Source organism: Oncorhynchus clarkii, unplaced genomic scaffold (assembly GCF_045791955.1).
Source record: "Oncorhynchus clarkii lewisi isolate Uvic-CL-2024 unplaced genomic scaffold, UVic_Ocla_1.0 unplaced_contig_531_pilon_pilon, whole genome shotgun sequence".
Taxonomy (NCBI): domain Eukaryota; kingdom Metazoa; phylum Chordata; class Actinopteri; order Salmoniformes; family Salmonidae; genus Oncorhynchus; species Oncorhynchus clarkii.
The window spans coordinates 258583-281278 of NW_027260837.1; the positions used below are offsets into that span (position 1 = coordinate 258583).

A 22696-nucleotide genomic window follows, 5' to 3' on the forward strand; every position below is an offset into this window, starting at 1 on the left:
ACTACAACAACAACAACAACCAGGAGAACTGTATTCCTCTCACTACAACAACCAGGAGAACTGTATTCCTCTCACTACAACAACAACAACCAGGAGAACTGTATTCCTCTCACTACAACAACCAGGAGAACTGTATTCCTCTCACTACAACAACAACAACCAGGAGAACTGTATTCCTCTCACTACAACAACAACAACCAGGAGAACTTTATTCCTCTCACTACAACAACAACAACAACCAGGAGAACTGTATTCCTCTCACTACAACAACAACAACCAGGAGACTGTATTCCTCTCACTACAACAACAACAACCAGGAGAACTGTATTCCTCTCACTACAACAACAACAACCAGGAGAACTGTATTCCTCTCACTACAACAACAACAACCAGGAGAACTGTATTCCTCTCACTACAACAACAACAACAACCAGGAGAACTGTATTCCTCTCACTACAACAACAACAACCAGGAGAACTGTATTCCTCTCACTACAACAACAACAACCAGGAGAACTGTATTCCTCTCACTACAACAACAACAACCAGGAGAACTGTATTCCTCTCACTACAACAACCAGGAGAACTGTATTCCTCTCACTACAACAACAACAACAACCAGGAGAACTGTATTCCTCTCACTACAACAACAACAACAACCAGGAGAACTGTATTCCTCTCACTACAACAACAACAACCAGGAGACTGTATTCCTCTCACTACAACAACAACAACCAGGAAAACTGTATTCCTCTCACTACAACAACCAGGAGAACTGTATTCCTCTCACTACAACAACAACAACAACCAGGAGAACTGTATTCCTCTCACTACAACAACAACAACAACCAGGAGAACTGTATTCCTCTCACTACAACAACAACAACCAGGAGAACTGTATTCCTCTCACTACAACAACAACAACCAGGAGAACTGTATTCCTCTCACTACAACAACCAGGAGAACTGTATTCCTCTCACTACAACAACAACAACCAGGAGAACTGTATTCCTCTCACTACAACAACAACAACCAGGAGAACTGTATTCCTCTCACAACAACAACAACAACCAGGAGAACTGTATTCCTCTCACTACAACAACCAGGAGAACTGTATTCCTCTCACTACAACAACAACAACCAGGAGAACTGTATTCCTCTCACAACAACAACAACAACCAGGAGAACTGTATTCCTCTCACTACAACAACAACAACCAGGAGAACTGTATTCCTCTCACTACAACAACAACAACCAGGAGAACTGTATTCCTCTCACAACAACAACAACAACCAGGAGAACTGTATTCCTCTCACTACAACAACAACAACCAGGAGAACTGTATTCCTCTCACTACAACAACAACAACCAGGAGAACTGTATTCCTCTCACTACAACAACAACAACCAGGAGAACTGTATTCCTCTCACTACAACAACCAGGAGAACTGTATTCCTCTCACTACAACAACAACAACCAGGAGGACTGTATTACTCTCACTACAACAACCAGGAGGGTCATGTTCATGTTTTCACAGCTCTTTTTAACATGTTCCAGTCCGTTTTCTTCCCAATGAACACGACCCTGGGTCCGTGCTGCCCCACAGCCTAAGCGACAAGCCCACAACCCGTTCAGAATGGTGGAAGAAGTAGCTCAATATTATGTAGTGTTTATAACATTCTAGACTAGTCCGATTCATGTTTTCACAGCTCTTTTTAACATTCCCGACCATTCTGTTTCATGTTTTCACATCTCTTGAACCATAACTCTCCAACACTGCCAAACCCAAAGCTGAACTGTTTAGAATGTTTGGCTTCATGACATCATCGTATAGGCTAATTAGAAGCACTTATTTTACATAAATCCTCATCACACCACAGAGTGGGCTTTTTTCTAAATGTCTGCCAATGTATTAAACTGTGTTTCACTCGGCCCTACTCCATGGAGCAGAACTTGAGCAGAATTTAACCGTAACCACAGAACAATGGAAGCCATACCCTGAGATTCTGGAACCGACTGGGGTTGCCAGGTCCGTCGCTGTTCCGGTCTAAAATCTTAAAATCCTGTTAATCACTTGTGGATTATTTCTCCCTCAAATCCCTCCATTGTTGTGGCAAGCCAAAACAGCTAATAGATAACCTGTCATAACTCTGATAGCCCGTCCGTGGGACTGGAGAAACCGGGTTAACATGGTGGGTTATGGGGTAAAGCTGGTCCTAATTCAGACCTAGGGAGGTCAAGTCTGCCCATCCATAAACACATTAATGGGAGTAACATATGTGTTCATAGTGATACTATTCATCATGTAAGTGTTTGTTTTGTGATTACCACTATCAACCAGCCACACACACAGACATGGGCATCTCTGACACGCTCACTCTTAAAGCCAACCTGACTACATTTGTATCCTCAATGTCCTATGGAGAAACTGTTAGATATGTCTCTATTCCTCATAACACTCATAAATCCATCCTCCACCTGATCATAGTCCTCCACCTATCATGCTCCTGTCATGCTCCTATCATGCTCCTATCATGCTCCTGTTAGAGAGGGAAGTTTGATATGGCTGGATTACTCTGGTTTACTCCAGTCATAGTTGACTTTTCCCCCCTATTGGCTCCCACAACCCTAACTCTATTGCAGTGGCTCCCATAACCCTAACTCTATTGCAGTGTGTCCCACAACCCTAACTCTATTGCAGTGGGTCCCACAACCCTAACTCTATTGCAGTGGGTCCCACAACCCTAACTCTATTGCAGTGGCTCCCACAACCCTAACTCTATTGCAGTGGCTCCCACAACCCTAACTCTATTGCAGTGGCTCCCACAACCCTAACTCTATTGCAGTGGCTCCCACAACCCTAACCCTATTGCAGTGGGTCCCACAACCCTAACCCTATTGCAGTGGCTCCCACAACCCTAACTCTATTGCATTGGCTCCCACAACCCTAACTCTATTGCAGTGGCTCCCACAACCCTAACCCTATTGCAGTGGCTCCCACGTTGTCTTTGTGACCCACTGGACAAATCTCAAACGGCACCCTATCTGTTCCTTATGCATTGCACTAGCAGCACTGCTTTGACCTCATGGTGAATAGGGTGGGATTCAACACGCAGACACAGAAGGGTCCTGTGAGATTTGGAGCCTGTTGATGGAGCGGGGGGAGATCAAGTGATAAAGTGGTTTGTAGAGGTCACAGTTCAGAGGTCTCTTCAACTCACTGATTGCACTCTTAAACCACAACCTCACCCACTCACCGAGACAGACTGGAACCCGATACCCTGAAAGAGAGGGAGGGAGGTGGACAGGGAGAGCGAGAGAGAGCAGGGAGGCACAGAGAGAAGAGAAAGAGGGGGTACAGGAAGATACATGAGGGCAAAGAGAGAGAAAAAGGGGGTACAGGAAGATGCATGAGGGCACAGAGAGAAGAGAGAGAAAGAGGGGGTACAGGAAGATACATGAGGGCACAGAGAGAAGAGGAAGAAAGAGGGGGTACAGGAAGAGACATAAGGGCACAGAGAGAAGAGAGAGAACGAGGGGGTACAGGAAGAGACATGAGGGCACAGAGAGAAGAGAAAGGAGGGGGTACAGGAAGATACATGAGGGCACAGAGAGAAGAGAAAGAGGGGGTACAGGAAGAGACATAAGGGCACAGAGAGAAGAGAGAGAAAGAGGGGGTACAGGAAGAGACATGAGGGCACAGAGAGAAGAGAGAGGATGAAGGGGTACAGGAAGATACATGAGGGCACAGAGAGAAGAGAAAGAGGGGGTACAGGAAGAGGCATAAGGGCACAGAGAGAAGAGAGAGAAAGAGGGGGTACAGGAAGAGACGTGAGGGCACAGAGAGAAGAGGGAGAAAGAGGGGGTACAGGAAGATGCATGCAAAAGCTGTATGGTCAGATAAGGGCACGTCACAAGATGCCAGAAGGCTGAGTTATGAACAGAGAGGATGTGTTTTCATCCCACACTATGAACATAAAGCACTAGGACTGACCTTTGGTCCAGAAAATATAAAGGCAACATGTAAAGTGTTGGTCCCATGTTTTATGAGTTGAAATAAAAGATCCCAGAAATGTTCCATACACACAAAAAGCTTATTTCTCTGAATATTGTGCACAAATCTGTTTACATCCCTGTTAGTGAGCATTTCTCCTTTGCCAAAATAATCCATCCACCTGACAGGTGTGGCATATCAAGAAGACGGTTTAGCAGCATGATCATTACACAGGTGCACATTGTACTGGGGACAATAAAAGGTCACTCTAAAATGTGCAGTTTGTCACACAACATAATGCCACAGATGTCTCAAGTTTTGAAGGAGAAGCAATTGGCATGCTGGAATGGAATGTCCACCAGAGTTGTTGCCAGAGATTTGAATGTTAATTTCTCTGCCATAAGCCGTGTAACGTCATTTTAGAGAATTTGGCAGTGTGTACAACCGGCCTCACAACCGCAGACCACGTGTAACCACACCAACCCAGAACCTCCACATCCAGCTTCTTCACCTGCTGGATCGTCTGAGAAGAGCCACCTGGACAGCTGATGAAACTGAGGAGTATTTCTGTCTGGAATAAAGCCCTTTTGTAGGGAAAAACTCATTCTGATTGACTGGGCCTGGCTCCCCAGTGGGTGGGTCTGGCTCCCCAGTGGGTGGGTCTGGCTCCCCAGAGGGTGGGTCTGGCTCCCCAGTGGGTGGGTCTGGCTCCCCAGTGGGTGGGTCTGGCTCCCCAGTGGGTGGGTCTGGCTCCCCAGTGGGTGGGTCTGGCTCCCCAGAGGGTGGGTCTGGCTCCCCAGTGGGTGGGTCTGGCTCCCCAGTGGGTGGGTCTGGCTCCCCAGTGGGTGGGTCTATGCCTCTCAGGCCCACCTATGGCTGTGCCATAGGATTTCACATGCCCAGTCATGTGAAATCCTTAGATTAGGGCCTAATTTTTTTTTTTTAAGACTGATTTCCTTATATGGTCTATAATTTAGTAAACATATATTTGTGTTCAGTATAGATAGATCTTAGGGCTTGACTTTCTGTATGACTCTATGACTGGCCTGTATGACCTTTGTATATGATCTGTCTATATTCACTGGTACTCTGTGTACTGAATTACTAGTGTCCTCTGGCCTACTGCTGTACTGTATGGGCCATTGGACAGGCCCAGTGAGTACTCACTACACACTACTCACTACACACTACTCACTACACACACCCAGCCTGCCTGGCTTTGCCTCAGTGGCTCCAGATAAGAGGCCTGTGTCTGGGGGCTGGTGCAGGGCAGGACTCAAACTGTAGTGACAGGTGCCTTTCAGCGATACTGATCTATCAGGCTACTACAGTCAACGCTATCTGTCTGCCTGCCTGCCTTTCGGCCTGCCCATCTGTCGGTCTGCCTCACTGCCTGTCTGCCTCTCTGCCTGTTTGTCTGCCTGCCCTATATCCTGGACCTCTGAAGTTAATTAACTAGACGTATTTTTGCCTAAACGTCAGAGTGTGTGTGTGTGTGTGTGTGTTTACTGTATTGCTGTGTGTGTCCATGATTGCGTACTCTCGGTTGGGTTCGCTCCAGTTTCTGTTCATTCTCAGACTATTTTTCCATCCAAATCTGTCTCAGATCACAGCTGCTGATGGCCCTCACCTGTGTTGCTCTCTACCTTTAACTACCTGTACCCCTCTACCTCTCTCCCCTCTCTCTCTCCACCTCTCTACCTCCACCTCTCTATCTACCTCTCCCCTCTCTAACTCTCTCCCTCTCTACCTCTCCTCTCTCTCTCTCTCTCTCTCTCTCTCTCTCTCTCTCTCTCTCTCTCTCTCTCTCTCTACCTCTCTCTCTCTCTCTACCTCTCCACCTCTCTCCCTCTCCACCTCTACCCCTCTCTCTCTCTTTCTCTCCACCTTTCCCCTCTCTCTCTCCCTCTCTCCACCTCTCTACCTCTCTCTCTCTCTCCACTTCTCTACCCCTTTCTCCCTTTGCACCTCTCCCCTTCTCCAACTCTCCATCTCCACCTGTCTCCCTTTCTACTTCTACCTCTCCCCCTCTCCACCTCTCTCCCTCTCCACCTCTCCCCCTCTTCAACTCTCCACCTCTACCTCTCCCCATGTATTTTATCCACATCTCCACCTCTCCACCTCTCCCCCTCTCCACCTCTCCCCCTCTCCCCCTGTCCCCCCCTCTACCTCTCCACCTCTCCAACTCTCCACCTCTCCACCTCCACCCCATGTATTTTATCTACCTGTCCCTCTGTCTGACTGTCCCCTATTTTTCCTCTTCCAGACTCTATCTACTGTACTCTCCTCATTCAGACTCTATCTACTGTACTCTCCTCATTCAGACTCTATCTACTGTACTCTGCTCATTCAGACTCTATCTACTGTACTCTGCTCATTCAGACTATCTACTGTACTCTCCTCATTCAGACTATCTACTGTACTCTGCTCATTCAGACTCTATATACTGTACTCTCCTCATTCAGACTCTATCTACTGTACTCTGCTCATTCAGACTCTATCTACTGTACTATCCTCATTCAGACTCTATTTACTGTACTCTGCTCATTCAGACTCTATCTACTGTACTCTGCTCATTCAGACTCTATCTACTGTACTCTCCTCATTCAGACTCTATCTACTGTACTCTGCTCATTCAGACTCTATATACTGTACTCTCCTCATTCAGACTCTATATACTGTACTCTGCTCATTCAGACTCTATCTACTGTACTCTCCTCATTCAGACTCTATTTACTGTACTCCTCATTCAGACTCTATCTACTGTACTCTGCTCATTCAGACTCTATCTACTGTACTCTCCTCATTCAGACTATCTACTCTACTCTCCTCATTCAGACTATCTACTGTACTCTGCTCATTCAGACTCTATCTACTGTACTCTGCTCATTCAGACTCTATATACTGTACTCTCCTCATTCAGACTCTATCTACTGTACTCTCCTCATTCAGACTCTATCTACTGTACTCTCCTCATTCAGACTATCTACTGTACTCTCCTCATTCAGACTCTATCTACTGTACTCTCCTCATTCAGACTCTATCTACTGTACTCTCCTCATTCAGACTATCTACTGTACTCTCCTCATTCAGACTATCTACTGTACTCTCCTCATTCAGACTCTATCTACTGTACTCTCCTCATTCAGACTATCTACTGTACTCTCCTCATTCAGACTCTATCTACTGTACTCTCCTCATTCAGACTCTATCTACTGTACTCTCCTCATTCAGACTCTATCTACTGTACTCTCCTCATTCAGACTCTATCTACTGTACTCTCCTCATTCAGACTCTATCTACTGTACTCTCCTCATTCAGACTCTATCTACTGTACTCTGCTCATTCAGACTCTATCTACTGTACTCTCCTCATTCAGACTCTATCTACTGTACTCTGCTCATTCAGACTCTATCTACTGTACTCTCCTCATTCAGACTATCTACTGTACTCTGCTCATTCAGACTATCTACTGTACTCTGCTCATTCAGACTATCTACTGTACTCTCCTCATTCAGACTATCTACTGTACTCTCCTCATTCAGACTATCTACTGTACTCTCCTCATTCAGACTCTATCTACTGTACTCTCCTCATTCAGACTCTATATACTGTACTCTCCTCATTCAGACTCTATCTACTGTACTCTCCTCATTCAGACTATCTACTGTACTCTGCTCATTCAGACTATCTACTGTACTCTGCTCATTCAGACTATCTACTGTACTCTGCTCATTCAGACTATCTACTGTACTCTCCTCATTCAGACTATCTACTGTACTCTCCTCATTCAGACTATCTACTGTACTCTGCTCATTCAGACTATCTACTGTACTCTCCTCATTCAGACTATCTACTCTACTCTCCTCATTCAGACTATCTACTGTACTCTCCTCATTCAGACTCTATCTACTGTACTCTCCTCATTCAGACTCTATCTACTCTACTCTCCTCATTCAGACTATCTACTGTACTCTCCTCATTCAGACTCTATATACTGTACTCTGCTCATTCAGACTCAATCTACTGTACTCTGCTCATTCAGACTCTATCTACTGTACTCTCCTCATTCAGACTCTATCTACTCTACTCTCCTCATTCAGACTCTATCTACTGTAGTCTCCTCATTCAGACTATCTACTCTACTCTCCTCATTCAGACTCTATCTACTGTACTCTCCTCATTCAGACTATCTACTGTACTCTCCTCATTCAGACTATCTACTGTACTCTCCTCATTCAGACTCTATATACTGTACTCTCCTCATTCAGACTCTATCTACTGTGCTCTCCTCATTCAGACTCTATCTACTGTACTCTCCTCATTCAGACTCTATCTACTGTACTCTCCTCATTCAGACTATCTACTGTACTCTCCTCATTCAGACTATCTACTGTACTCTCCTCATTCAGACTCTATCTACTGTACTCTCCTCATTCAGACTCTATATACTGTACTCTCCTCATTCAGACTCTATCTACTGTACTCTCCTCATTCAGACTCTATCTACTGTACTCTGCTCATTCAGACTCTATCTAGTGTACTCTGCTCATTCAGACTCTATCTACTGTACTCTGCTCATTCAGACTATATCTACTGTACTCTCCTCATTCAGACTATCTACTGTACTCTCCTCATTCAGACTATCTACTGTACTCTCCTCATTCAGACTATCTACTGTACTCTCCTCATTCAGAATCTATCTACTGTACTCTCCTCATTCAGACTATCTACTGTACTCTCCTCATTCAGACTCTATCTACTGTACTCTCCTCATTCAGACTCGATTCATCATCTTTCTGGGCTGAGGTTAAACACACACTCACTGACAGTATGAACACACACATACTTGCAGTACACACAGTCAGACAAACTCTCTCTCTATCTCCACACATAATGTAGTCCTGTCTAGCGGTGCTGAAGGTTCCTGTCATGTGTGGAAGGTCATTTGAAGGGCTGTAAGGTTGTTGTAGCTCTCTGGAGGAGCGATGAGGTGATGGCTAAGCTGAAGAGGGGTTTCTCCTCCTTTCTCCTTCTGTTTTCTCTCATCTCCTTCTCTAACACCAGGGGATCTGTTGAACTTGTGTGGGAGGGGTGGAGTGTGTGTGTGTGTGTGTGGTTCGTCTTTGGGGTGGGGTGGGGGGGGTGATTGTAGTGCAGAAAGATAAACGTTAGACCCATGATGGAAGCAGATGTCTTGTGCCTCAGAATGGGTCTTAAAGTTGAGGTGAAAATGTGCTTCGTGGTTCTGCCCAGCACCTGCTAAACCATCTCTCTCTCTCCCTTTATTTGTCTTGGTGAGCCCTCTCATTCTGTCCTGTGGGGGGATTATTTGTCCGTTGAGTTGGAATCACAGATCCATTTGTGAATCATAGTTTTCTCCCTAATGTTCTAGTGTTATCCTGTTAGGTTGAAGCACAGTGAATTCAGGAAAGTATTCAGACCCCTTCGCTTTTTCCACATTTTGTTACATTACAGCCTTATTTGAAAACGTATTAAATACATTTTTTACATCATCAATCTACACACAAAACCCCATAATGACGAAGCAAAAACATATTTTTTCTTCTTTAAAAAAAACATTTTAGCAAAACCAGAAATACCTTACATAAGTATTCAGACCCTTTACTATGAGACTCGAAATTCAGCTCCGGTGCATCCTGTTTCCATTGATCATCCTTGAGATGTTTCTACAACTTGATCAGAGTCCACCTGTGGTAAATTCAGTTGATTGGACATGATTTGGAAAGGCACACACCTGTCTATATAAGGTCCCACAGTTGACAGTGCATGTCAGAGCAAAAACCTTGGTTGGAGAGGTGACCAAGAACCCGAAAGGTCACTCTGACAGAGCTCCAGAGTTCCTCTGTGGAGATGTGAGAACATTCCAGAAGGACAACCATCTCTGCAGCACTCCACCAATCAGGCCTTTATGGTAGAGTGGCCAGATGGAAGCCACTCCTCAGTAAAAGGCACGACAGCCCGCTTGGAGTTTGCCAAAAGGCACCTTAAGGACTCTGACTATGAAAAACAGGATTCTCTGGTCTGATGAAATCAAGATTGAACTCTTTGGCCTGAATGCCAAGCGTCACGTCTTGAGGAAACCTGGCACCATGCCTACAGTGAAGCATAGTGGCAGCATCATGTCTGGAGGAAACCTGGCACCATGCCTACAGTGAAGCATAGTGGCAGCATCATGTCTGGAGGAAACCTGGCACCATGCCTACAGTGAAGCATGGTGGTGGCAGCATCATGTCTGGAGGAAACCTGGCACCATCCCTACGGTGAAGCATGGTGGTGGCAGCATCATGCTGTGGGGATGTTTTTCAGCGGCAGGGACTGGGAGACCAGTCAAGCTCGAGGTAAAGATGAACGGAGAAAAGTACAGAGAGATACTTGATGAAAACCTGCTCCAGAACACTCAGGACCTCTGACTGGGGCGAAGGTTCACCTTCCAATAGGACAAAGACCCTAAGCATACAGCCAAGACAAAGCAGGAGTGGCTTCAGGACAAGTCTCTGAATGTCAGAAAGAAGGAAGAAGACTTGAGGCTGTAATCACTGCCAAAGGTGCTTCAACAAAGTACTGAGTAAAGGGTCCGAGTACTTATGTAAATGTGATATTTCTGGTTTTTATTTAGAATACATTTTTAAAAAATCTTTAAAATCTGTTTTTTCTTTGTCGTTATGGGGTATTGTGATGTCGTTATGGGGTATTGTGATGTCATTATGGGGTATTGTGATGTCGTTATGGGGTATTGTGTGTATACTGATGAGGGAACAAAAAAATGTCATCCATTTTAGAATAAGGCTGTAACATAACAAAATGTGGAAAATGTCAAGGGGTCTGAATACTTTCTGAATGCACTGTATGCCACGTCTCAAAGCACTGTGAGCTCAACATGAACGTAACACCCAGTCAGGTGTAAGGTGTCACATCTCAAAGCACTGTGAGCTCAACATGAACGTAACACCCAGTCAGGTGTAAGGTGTCACATCTCAAAGCACTGTGAGCTCAACATGAACGTAACACCCAGTCAGGTGTAAGGTGTCACATCTCAAAGCACTGTGAGCTCAACATGAACGTAACACCCAGTCAGGTGTAAGGTGTCACATCTCAAAGCACTGTGAGCTCAACATGAACGTAACACCCAGTCAGGTGTAAGGTGTCACATCTCATAGCACTGTGAGCTCAACATGAACGTAACACCCAGTCAGGTGTAAGGTGTCACATCTCAAAGCACTGTGAGCTCAACATGAACGTAACACCCAGTCAGGTGTAAGGTGTCACATCTCATAGCACTGTGAGCTCAACATGAACGTAACACCCAGTCAGGTGTAAGGTGTCACATCTCATAGCACTGTGAGCTCAACATGAACGTATCACCCAGTCAGGTGTAAGGTGTCACATCTCAAAGTTCATAAGACTGTTAAATAATGAACCAAATAGCTACCCAGAATATCTGCATTGACCCTTTTTACACTCTTTGGCCTCATCACATACACTGCTACTACTGTTTATTATCTATCCTGTGGCCTAGTCACTTTATTCCTACTTATATATGAATGACGTGATCGATGGCTTTGTTCATTCACATATACAGTCATTGCTCCGTGTGTGTGTGTGTGTGTGTGTGTGTGTGTGTGTGGGAAAATGCACTCCAGTCCAAGTGCTGTGGAGCGTGACCACTGTAGAAAACAGTATGGATGATCTGTGATAAGGCCAGAACTCCATTATTCAGCTGTGTGATTGGTGTAAGTTTCTCCTATGGGATAGTGTGAGAAAACACAAGATAAACATACAGAGATAAGAGAATGAGAGAAAGGACAATTTGCAGACATAACTGGTATTGCACCTATTGGAGACATGGAGGAGGGTGAGGGAGGGAGGGAGGGAGAGGTGGACGGAACAAGGGGGTGTGGGAATGGAGGGCTCCCTGTGGACTGACTTGGACATGGGAACACAGAGGCACTAACGAAGCGTGGCCGCCCCTCACTGACTTCACAGGGCTGGGGTGGGTAGAGAGAGGGATGGAGGGGTTCAGTCCAATCTGCAGGACTGTGAGAGAAAGAGAGTGTGTGTGTGTGTGTGTGAGAGAGGGATATGGAAATAGGGGGTAGCAGGGCCCCTATTCAGTTCCACTTACATCAGAAACAACCAAAACACCTTGGTTTGAACAAGGGACCAATCACAGCACTTTTCCAGAAGTCAGTATGTACAACATGTCCTTGTTCTCATTCAGCTTCTCAGAGTTCAACTCTGGATGTCTATTTGCTGTGTGCTTTGGGTTACACACACACACACAGACAGACACAGACAGTTCCGTGTCCCTATAGTCAGCGGTATCAGGGAGAACAGTCAGTCTACTCCAGTCTGTCGTTAGATTCATATTTATACATCATGACATCACCACTCAATGTGGTTGATTTGTGTGTGTGTGTGTTTGTGTGTGTTTGTGTGTGACATTCAGCCATAGAATGGGCCTGATTGACCAGCCAGTTGTGTTCAGTGGGGCACAGCGTTGGGGAACGTTCAGATAAATATAGATATATAACATAGAACAGATATTCTGAAAGGTCTGCGTTTTTATCAGACCCTCCACATCTTCCTCACTATCAACAACCATCCCTCCCTCTATCACGGTCTGTCTGTCCTCCTCTCTCTCTGACCATGATGCCTCTGTCATTCTCATGGAGGGACTGTGATGTGAAGCTGTAACCTCACACTGACTCTATTACAGGAAGTCCCCTGGACACTACTCTCTCTGTGTGTGTGTGTGTGTGTGTGTGTGTGTGTGTGTGTGTGTGTGTGTGTGTGTGTGTGTGTGTGTGTGTGTAGAATTTTTGTGCTCAATTTGTAGTTTAATGCCAGAAATGTGCTTGCTTTGATTAATATGTTGATATTCTTTATAATGACCAGCTAATTAGCCAAATATATATATATATATAGTAATATATTGCTGAGGGAGGATATCTGTAGTGCAAGTTAAGGTTCATAGTGCTGAACTACGACATGTAGCATTTCTCCTGTGAGTGGTGTGTTTCCCATCTAGTGGTTGGTGATTGAAACTACAGTAAACTGGCCTGTTGATTTTTGTGATTGATTCAACTTGTTTTGCAACTTGTTGAAAATCTTCTCTCTCTTTGTATCTTTTTCCCTCTTCTCTATCTCCTCGCCCTCCTCTCTCTCTCCTCCCCCTCCTCTCTCTCTCTCACACACTCTCTTCCCCCTCCTCTCTCTCTCACTCTCTCACTCTCTCTCTCTCTCTCCCCTCTACTCTCTCTCCTCTACTCCCTCTTCCCTCTACTCTCTCTCCTCTCTCTACACTCTCTCTCCTCCCTCTACTATCTCTCTTCTCCCCCTCCTCTCTCTCTTCTCCCTGCTCTCTCTCTTCTCCCTCTACTCCCTCTCCATCTTCCCCCCCTCTTCTCCATTCTCAGGACCCTGATGCCTTTGTTTGACCCTGACTCAGGCCTCCTCACAGTATCTGGGATGGTAAGATGTAGTTTGTTGTCTCCCTTAACAGATAGTATGCTGGCCTCATTTCATCTTTTACTATTATCTTCCTCAGTAAATACATGTCTGCTTTGTTCTCTCTTCCATAGGGAGATAGTGTCATTGACTGCTTCGAGGTGTCTGCCACTGAACCATTCCTTTCCCAAGGTAAGGACAGATCTTCAGTGGTTGTTCATTTTCCAGTACTGTCCTCCTACCTCTCCCACTCCCTCTCTCACAAACCCAGGTCTGTCCTCCTACCTCTCCCACTCCCTCTCTCACAAACCCAGGTCTGTCCTCCTACCTCTCCCACTCCCTCTCTCACACACCCAGGTCTGTCCTCCTACCTCTCCCACTCCCCCTCTCACACACCCAGGTCTGTTCTCCTACCTCTCCCACTCCCTCTCACACACCCAGGTCTGTTCTCCTACCTCTCCCACTCCCTCTCTCACACACCCAGGTCTGTCCTGCTACCTCTTCCACTCCCTCTCTCACACACCCAGGTCTGTCCTCCTACCTCTCCCACTCCCTCTCTCACACACCCATGTCTGTCCTGCTACCTCTTCCACTCCCTCTCTCACACACCCAGGTCTGTCCTGCTACCTCTCACACACCCAGGTCTGTTCTCCTACCTCTCCCACTCCCTCTCACACACCCAGGTCTGTTCTCCTACCTCTCCCACTCCCTCTCTCACACACCCAGGTCTGTCCTGCTACCTCTCACACACCCAGGTCTGTTCTCCTACCTCTCCCACTCCCTCTCACACACCCAGGTCTGTTCTCCTACCTCTCCCACTCCCTCTCTCACACACCCAGGTCTGTCCTGCTACCTCTTCCACTCCCTCTCTCACACACCCAGGTCTGTCCTCCTACCTCTCCCACTCCCTCTCTCACACACCCAGGTCTGTCATCTAATCTCTACTTCTTTCTCCCTCTTATTCTCTCCTCATCTCTTTCTCTCCAGTGAGCCACTGTCTGACGGACGCCCCAACGCGAGGCGTTGCCATGGTACCCAAGTTGGCATTGGATGTCCTGTCCTGTGAGGTCATGCGGGTCCTGCAGCTGACGGACAGCTTCATCGTGCCAATCAACTACCACGTGCCCCGCAAGGTCCAGTATCTCTCAGGCTACTGTAACAGCAGATCCATCTGTCATTTTGATGTCATGGCAACAGTTCTTTCCCTGTACTTGTTTCTAAACTGATGGGGGGGGACTTGGCAATAGTGTCTTTGTAGTCACTGAGGAAAATAAAGTTATGGAATGAGCAACCATTCAACAAGCCTTTATGTCTAACATTTTAGAGTATGTCTGCTTTTGTGTGTATCTAATTCAGTCAGGACAGGAGTTCCATGCAGACCTGTACCCAGACACCTTGGACCGGACAGCAGCCATGTCAGCTGCAGAGTGGTGGAAAGGTGGCGAGAAACAGGTACCACCATCACTCTACACAATATAACTCTAATCTGTATTCTAACTTGGATGTACCACCATCACTCTACACAATATAACTCTAATCTGTATTCTAACTTGGATACAATGTGCATACAGTACCAATAGAAGTGCTTGGTTTTTGGCGCGGTTTGTACTTCAGGACCAAGCAATAGCCAGCTGTTCTCTTAAACATCCAATCATGGGCGTCTTCTCAGGTTGAGAAGGTCAGTGTCAACCCATCCAATCGTCAGAAGCCTAACAACGCTAAAACAGCCAATCAGACGGCTGCTAAGAAAGAGCTGCCCAGTGGGAGGAGCAAAGAGGTCAGAGTCCAGCATCATCTGTTCTCCTCCTCCTCTATGGGTCGCTTTCATTTCTCTTTTGGCTCCCTCCGTTCCCTCATTCCTTCTGTTCTCTCCGCTCCCTCATTCCCTCCGCTCCCTCATTCCCTCCGTTCCCTCCGTTCCCTCATTCCCTCCGTTCCCTCATTCCCTCCGTTCCCTCATTCCCTCTGTTCCCTCCGTTCCCTCTGTTCCCTCGTTCCAGCTGTTCCCTCGGTTCTCTCGACTCCCTCATTCCCTCTGTTCCCTCATTCCCTCTGTTCCCTCATTCCCTCCGTTCCCTCATTCCCTCCGATCCCTCATTCCCTCCGTTCCCTCATTCCCTCCGATCCCTCATTCCCTCCGTTCCCTCATTCCCTCCGTTCCCTCATTCCCTCCGTTCCCTCATTCCTTTTGTTCCCTCATTCCCTCCGTTCCCTCATTCCCTCCGTTTCCTCATTCCCTCCGTTCCCTCATTCCCTCTGTTCCCTCATTCCCTCCGTTCCCTCATTCCCTCCATTCCCTCCGTTCCCTCATTCCCTCCGTTCCCTCATTCTCTCCGATCCCTCATTCCCTCTGTTCCCTCTGTTCCCTCCGTTCTCTCCACTCCCTCATTCCCTCCGTTCCCTCATTCTCTCCGATCCCTCATTCCCTCTGTTCTCTCCGTTCTCTCCACTCCCTCATTCCCTCCGTTCCCTCAATCTCTCCGATCCCTCATTCCCTCTGTTCCCTCTGTTCCCTCCGTTCTCTCCACTCCCTCATTCCCTACGTTCCCTCATTCCATCCGTTCCCTCATTCCCTCTGCTAGCAACTACCTTTTTATTGTATTTTTAATACAGAGAGAATTTGGATTTTGCTTTTGCTTTATTTTCTCTCAAATTGTTTTCATATTATTGCATCGGGCCACACATACAGTATTGATTGAATATCTTGGATTAACCTGTGAGTATCTAAAGTCTGTAGATTAAAGTATTCTGTAAACCTGTGAGTATCTAATGTCTGTAGATTAAAGTATTCTGTAAACACTGTGAGTATCTAAAGTCTGTAGATTAAAGTAGTCTGTAAACCTGTGAGTATCTAAAATCTGTAGATTAAAGTAGTCTGTAAACCTGTGAGTATCTAAAGTCTGTAGATTAAAGTAGTCTGTAAACCTGTGAGTATCTAATGTCTGTAGATTAAAGTATTCTGTAAACACTGTGAGTATCTAAAGTCTGTAGATTAAAGTAGTCTGTAAACCTGTGAGTATCTAAAATCTGTAGATTAAAGTAGTCTGTAAACCTGTGAGTATCTAAAGTCTGTAGATTAAAGTAGTCTGTAAACCTGTGAGTATCTAATGTCTGTAGATTAAAGTATTCTGTAAACACTGTGAGTATCTAAAGTCTGTAGATTAAAGTAGTCTGTAAACCTGTGAGTATCTAAAATCTGTAGATTAAAGTAGTCTGTAAACCTGTGAGTATCTAAAGTCTGTAGATTAAAGTAGTCTGTAAACCTGTGAGGATCTAAAGTCTGTAGATTAAAGTATTCTGTAAACCTGTGAGTATCTCAAGTCTGTAGATTAAAGTAGTCTGTAAGCCTGTGAGTATCTAAAGTCTGTAGATTAAAGTATTCTGCAAACCTGTGAGTATCTAAAGTCTGTAGATTAAAGTATTCTGTAAACCTGTGAGTATCTAAAGTCTGTAGATTAAAGTAGTCTGTAAACACTGTGAGGATCTAAAGTCTGTAGATTAAAGTAGTCTGTAAACCTGTGAGTATCTAAAGTCTGTAGATTAAAGTATTCTGTAAACCTGTGAGTATCTAAAGTCTGTAGATTAAAGTAGTCTGTAAACCTGTGAGTATCTAAAGTCTGTAGATTAAAGTAGTCTGTAAACCTGTGAGGATCTAAAGTCTGTAGATTAAAGTAGTCTGTAAACCTGTGAGTATCTCAAGTCTGTATATTAAAGTAGTCTGTAAACCTGTGAGTATCTAAAGTCTGTAGATTAAAGTAGTCTGTAAACCTGTGAGTATCTAAAGTCTGTAGATTAAAGTATTCCGTAAACCTGTGAGTATCTAAAGTCTGTAGATTAAAGTAGTCTGTAAACCTGTGAGTATCTAAAGTCTGTAGATTAAAGTAGTCTGTAAACCTGTGAGGATCTAAAGTCTGTAGATTAAAGTAGTCTGTAAACCTGTGAGTATCTAAAGTCTGTAGATTAAAGTAGTCTGTAAACCTGTGAGTATCTAAAGTCTGTAGATTAAAGTATTCTGTAAACCTGTGAGGATCTAAAATCCCTTAGCAGTAGTATATTGGCCATATACCACACCCCCTCGGGCCTTATTGTTTAATTATATGATTATATATTGTATATGTATTACTGTTGTTCTTCCTCTCCAGGAGGCTCCAGTGCGAGGCTGCTCCACCTCCAGCAGTCCCCTGAGCTCCCCCAGCAGCAGTGCTGCCCCGTCCCGCTCCCCCTCCTCCACCTCTGGCCTCTCCTCAGGCTTCCTCCCCAGCCCCAGCCAGAGTGCCAAAGCCATCAGCAGCATGTTGGGTAAGGCTGTTTGGGAAACAGTAGCAGTGCTCCGTCCCACACACACACAAGCACACATATACGTGAATACACACACACACCACACATACACATACACACACATACACACACCACACACACATCCTTACCCATCAGCAACATGTTGAGTAAAGCTGTTTTGGGAAACTGTAGTGGTACTACATTACCCACAATGCTCTGTGTTACATATCCGGTTATGGTATTAGGAAGTATGTTATGTAAGATTTGACAGTGTCAGTCTCAATGCTAGGTAAGGCTCTCTCTCTCATCTCTCATCTCATTTACCTACCTTGTCATTATCTTATTATAATGTCCTGCTGACTGTTGGTTTGAGCTGTATTTACAACTGAACTGTGTGAGAGAGAGAGAGTTGGTGGTTTGGACTAATCTGAACCTGTCTGACGATCCAATCCTACACACTGCTAGCATATCAAGACAGCACAAACAGATCTGGGACCAGGCACACTGCCAGTATCCCTTGTCTGATGTAGCCTGTTACCATTCTAAATGTGCTGTAACCAACTTGTTTGTTAACCATACAAGAGCTTCCCACAGCACATATAGTATGGGACTAGGTTACTAATAATATACCTGGGTTGTGTTCATTGGGTACTGCGTAACAAAATGTTTCGCAACAGAAAACTAAAACAAGCATTTCTTATTGGACCAGGTACATCATTGTAAATAATTTCTTCAGGTTGGTGCCTAATGAACAAGACCCAGGTTACAAATAATGTAGCTAAGGTCTAAAATCACCCTGCTCTCCTCCTCCTCCCTTTCTCTCTCCCTCCCTCCCTCTCCTCCTCCTCCTCCCTCTCTCTCCCTCTCCTCCTCCTCCCTCTCTCTCCCTCTCCTCCTCCTCCCTCTCTCCCCCTCTCCCTCCCTCTTCTCCTCCTCTCTCTCTCCATCTCCTCCTCCTCCCTCTCCCTCCCTCTCCTCCCTCTCTCCCTCCCTCTCCTCCTCTTCCCTCTCTCTCCCTCTCCTCCTCCCTCTCCCTCCCTCTCTCTCCCTCCCTCCCTCTCGCTCTCCCTCCCTCCCTCCCTCCCTCCCTCCCTCCCTCCCTCCCTCCCTCCCTCCCTCCCTCCCTCTCCTCCTCCTCCCTCTCTCTCCCTCTCCCTCCCTCCCTCCCTCTCCTCCTCCTCCTCCCTCTCTCTCCCTCTCCTCCTCCTCCCTCTCTCCCCCTCTCCCTCACTCTTCTCCTCCTCTCTCTCTCTCCATCTCCTCCTCCTCCCTCTCCCTCCCTCCCTCTCCTCCTCCCTCTCTCTCCCTCCCTCCCTCTCCTCCTCCTCCCTCTCTCTCCCTCTCCCTCCCTCTCCTCCTCCCCCAGGTCCCAGCAGTAAGTTTCGTCACCTGCAGGGTGCGGTGCTTCACAGAGACACCCACTTCACCAACCTGAAGGGGCTCAACCTCACCACGCCCGGAGAGTGTGATGGCTTCTGTGCCAACCGCCATCGCGTGGCCGTGCCCCTCGCCACCGCCGGGGGTCAGATCGCCATCTTTGAGGTACTTCCACACTTAGAAAATGGAAGATAATGTGTCTTTATCCAAAATATTGTAGTATTCTTTTAGTTATTTTCATTTGTCCTTATATGTATCTTTTTTAAGTGAGCCCTGGCCAAGAAAGCAGAGTTCTGCTAAAGTGAGGGTGTTTTATGGCTGTGTCTTATTAGTTGGAGGGGAGTAGACAACACTTCAACTAACATGAAATAACATGCAGCCGCCACAGCATTACATTACAGTAGAATGGCATCAGATAATAGGAATGAATAGTGGAAATAGTCATTTAGGATTTCTGACACCATATTAGACCAAAGATGTGGCTTTATTGGTCCACACATTAAAGAAAGAGGGATGTATCTCACTGCCCCCCTCCTCAGTTGTCTCAGGCTGGGAAGCTAGCGGACACGGGCCTGCCCACCATCCAGAACTCTGTCAACGTGGCTGACTTCTCCTGGGACCCCTTCAACAGTCACAGGCTGGTGGTGGCGGGCGACGATGCTAAGATCCGTGTGTGGCAGGTGCCTGAGGGGGGTCTGACAGAGACCCTGACTGAGCCAGAGACCATCCTGCAGGGTAAGACACACTCCACAGGGGCCTGGAGACCAATTAAGTTCAAGTAAAGTAGAATTCAATTGAAGTTAGACTCAGAGCTGGGGCTTTTGGGGTCCAATGTGAAATATCTGATATGTAGATGTGTGAGTGAAGCCACATATGTATCAGTACTCTATCCTTCATTCAATGAGTGACAGAAATGAAATGAACAGGATACCGGTATGCAATTTGCTACAGTGTGTCTTATTATCCTTATATATAGCCTTATACTGTGTGACTACTGAATCTATCAATAGAAATAAATCATATCTTGATAGAATGTGAGTGAGTGACAGGGGTTTTGACCAATCACAGGCCACACTGAGAAGATCTACTCAGTCAAGTTCCACCCCCTGGCGTCGGGCCTGCTGGCATCCTCCTCCTACGACCAGACGGTGCGCCTGTGGAACCTGGAGTCTGGGGACGAGGTCAAAGCGCTCCGGGGACACCAGGATCAGGTGACGGAGGAGGAGGGAAAGGGGCGGGACATAAGGAATATTGGTATTGGCAGGGGGTGGAACCACTGGTTTTGTTAGAGAATAGGGACATGGTAAAATGTATCTGGGATAATAATATTGATTGATGGATGGATATTGATTGATTGATCCTACCTACAGTATGTACAAGGAACGTGCATTTTGCTTGTCTCCTTCGCTTCATTTCTACTTTTCACTCGTTCCTTTCTCTGTTCCCTCTCCTGCCTGGTGTGCATATAGATATTTGGGATGGCGTGGAGTCCGGATGGTAAACTCCTGGCCACGGTGTGTAAGGATGGGAAACTGCGCATCTACGACCCTCGCAAGTCTGCTGACCCAGTACAGGTGTGTGTACAGGACACCTGAGGAGTTGTTAACCTTTTTGGAGTATTTCCATATATCTCTCCTTGTCTCTCTCTCTGCAGGAGGGTGCAGGTCCTGAGGGCCACAGAGGGGCTCGTGTGGTGTGGGTGTGTGATGGAAAATACCTGATGGTGTCAGGATTCGACAGGTGAATATTTCTCTGTATTTCTGTTTGGTAGTTGAGCTTCAATTTGTGCTTAACAATCCATTTACCTTCATTTAATTCATTCAGTTCATCGTGTGTGTGTGACCATTCAGTTCATCGTGTGTGTGTGACCATTCAGTTCATCGTGTGTGTGACCATTCAGTTCATCGTGTGTGTGTGACCATTCAGTTCATCGTGTGTGTGTGACCATTCAGTCTGACATGTAGTTCACCCATAATCCTGGTTCACACAAAAAACTGCACCAATGGCTTTATGGTCCTGGTGAACAAGAGGAAAACAACCCCTCTGACCCGAGACCTCATTGATGATGTCACCACAGTTCACCTCACCTTTGACCCCCGATGTGTTTCCCCCTTCTGCAGTCGCAGTGAGAGAACCCTGTACCTGCACTCCGTTGAGTCCCTGTCCTCCGGGGCCATCGCCAGCGCCCCCACCGACGTCTCACCCTCCACCCTCATTCCCTTCTACGACCCCGACACCAGCGTCGTCATCCTCACCGGAAAGGTAAACGACAACAAACAAACAAATAAACAGAGCATGTCTTTTGGATAGAAGAAAATAGAGCCCATATTGACTTGATGTTGTGTTGAAAGTCTGTTACAGACTCTTGTGCTTCATGATAATAATGCCTGCCTAGCCTGGTTCCCGATCTGTTTGTGCTGTCTTGCCAACTCCTATGTCTAGTAGACAACAAAAAACCGGGCTAATGTTGGTGGTGGTGGATTGGTAGATCCATACTGACTCCCCATACCCAGACTTTGACACGAGTAAACCTATACCGCCATTGTTGTTGTTGTTGTTTACATTTACCAGGGTGACACGCGAGTGTACATCTTTGAGATAGTGCCAGAAGCTCCCTATTTCCTGGAATGTGCCAGCTTCAACTCCTCAGAGCCCCACAAGGTATAGACTTTATGTTAACCGCATTTACATCCCTGCTTTTCCCTCTTTCTTTTCTCATTTCCTATATCCTGCTCCTTCTTATTACATGTTTTGTAGTCAATAGATAAAAACATTTCCCTGAATTTGTGACTTGTATAAAATGTCTGTTTGACTGACTGACTGACTAATTGATGATCTGTCAATCAATTACGCAGGCACCTGTAGACCTGTAGAATCTCTCTGCATGAACTTCCTGTTTCCTGTATTTAGGGCTTGGCCTTCCTGCCGAAGACTGAGTGTGTGGTGCAAGAGGTCGAGGTGGCCAGGGGTCTGAGGCTCAGTAAGACCTCCATAGAGCCAGTGGCCTTCAGAGTCCCCCGCGTCAGAGTGAGTTATGGCTGAACGCTGCTATCTAGTGTATATATGGGGGGAAATAGGAAAAACCTGCAGTTATTTGATGACTTTTCAGACCAGGGCCTCAAAGAACTACCAGTAAAAAGGGTCTGCTATGTGAACCCCTGTTTGTACTTAGTCTGTGGAGTTTGAGCTGTTTGAGTTCTGAACTAATCCTGTCGTGTCTCGTCTCCCTCCTTCCTTCTCTCCGTCCGTCCACAGAAAGAGTTCTTTCAGGATGATGTGTACCCAGACACAGCAGTGTGGTGGGAGTCTTCTCTGACAGCCTCAGCCTGGCTGGCTGGTTCTGATGGGAAGCACCAGTCCATCAGCCTCAAGCCCAAAGACATGACCCCAGGTAGGGGCTAACCTCAGCTCTGCTCTGCCCAGGCACATATAGTACAAACAGTGGACTGAAGTCAACAGCATTACTGTTAGATCCACTTTTTGAATGTCAGATGAGAAGCCGAGCAGATACAGTTTATAAGGGGCAACCTATCCACTCTTTCATGGGCCAAGTCCTGGGTTTGACAAGAGTATCTGC

General features: G+C 46.2%; 1 protein-coding gene across 2 annotated transcripts in view; it reads left to right on the forward strand.

The window, feature by feature from the left end:
• Positions 1-22696, forward strand: part of LOC139401870 (coronin-7-like) — a 255018-nt gene that overhangs the window by 226414 nt on the left and 5908 nt on the right. For both annotated transcript variants that reach the window (XR_011633174.1, XM_071145861.1), the window contains exons 10-24: positions 13434-13488; positions 13599-13656; positions 14452-14597; positions 14821-14916; positions 15134-15241; positions 17607-17763; positions 19109-19284; positions 19659-19854; positions 20188-20330; positions 20589-20693; positions 20774-20859; positions 21240-21381; positions 21691-21780; positions 22030-22146; positions 22375-22510. Coding sequence is in view for 1 of the 2 variants with exons in the window: in XM_071145861.1 (XP_071001962.1) it covers positions 13434-13488; positions 13599-13656; positions 14452-14597; positions 14821-14916; positions 15134-15241; positions 17607-17763; positions 19109-19284; positions 19659-19854; positions 20188-20330; positions 20589-20693; positions 20774-20859; positions 21240-21381; positions 21691-21780; positions 22030-22146; positions 22375-22510 (1811 nt within the window). In the remaining variant the exon portion in view is untranslated. The remainder of the gene's footprint in view (positions 1-13433; positions 13489-13598; positions 13657-14451; positions 14598-14820; positions 14917-15133; positions 15242-17606; positions 17764-19108; positions 19285-19658; positions 19855-20187; positions 20331-20588; positions 20694-20773; positions 20860-21239; positions 21382-21690; positions 21781-22029; positions 22147-22374; positions 22511-22696) is intronic.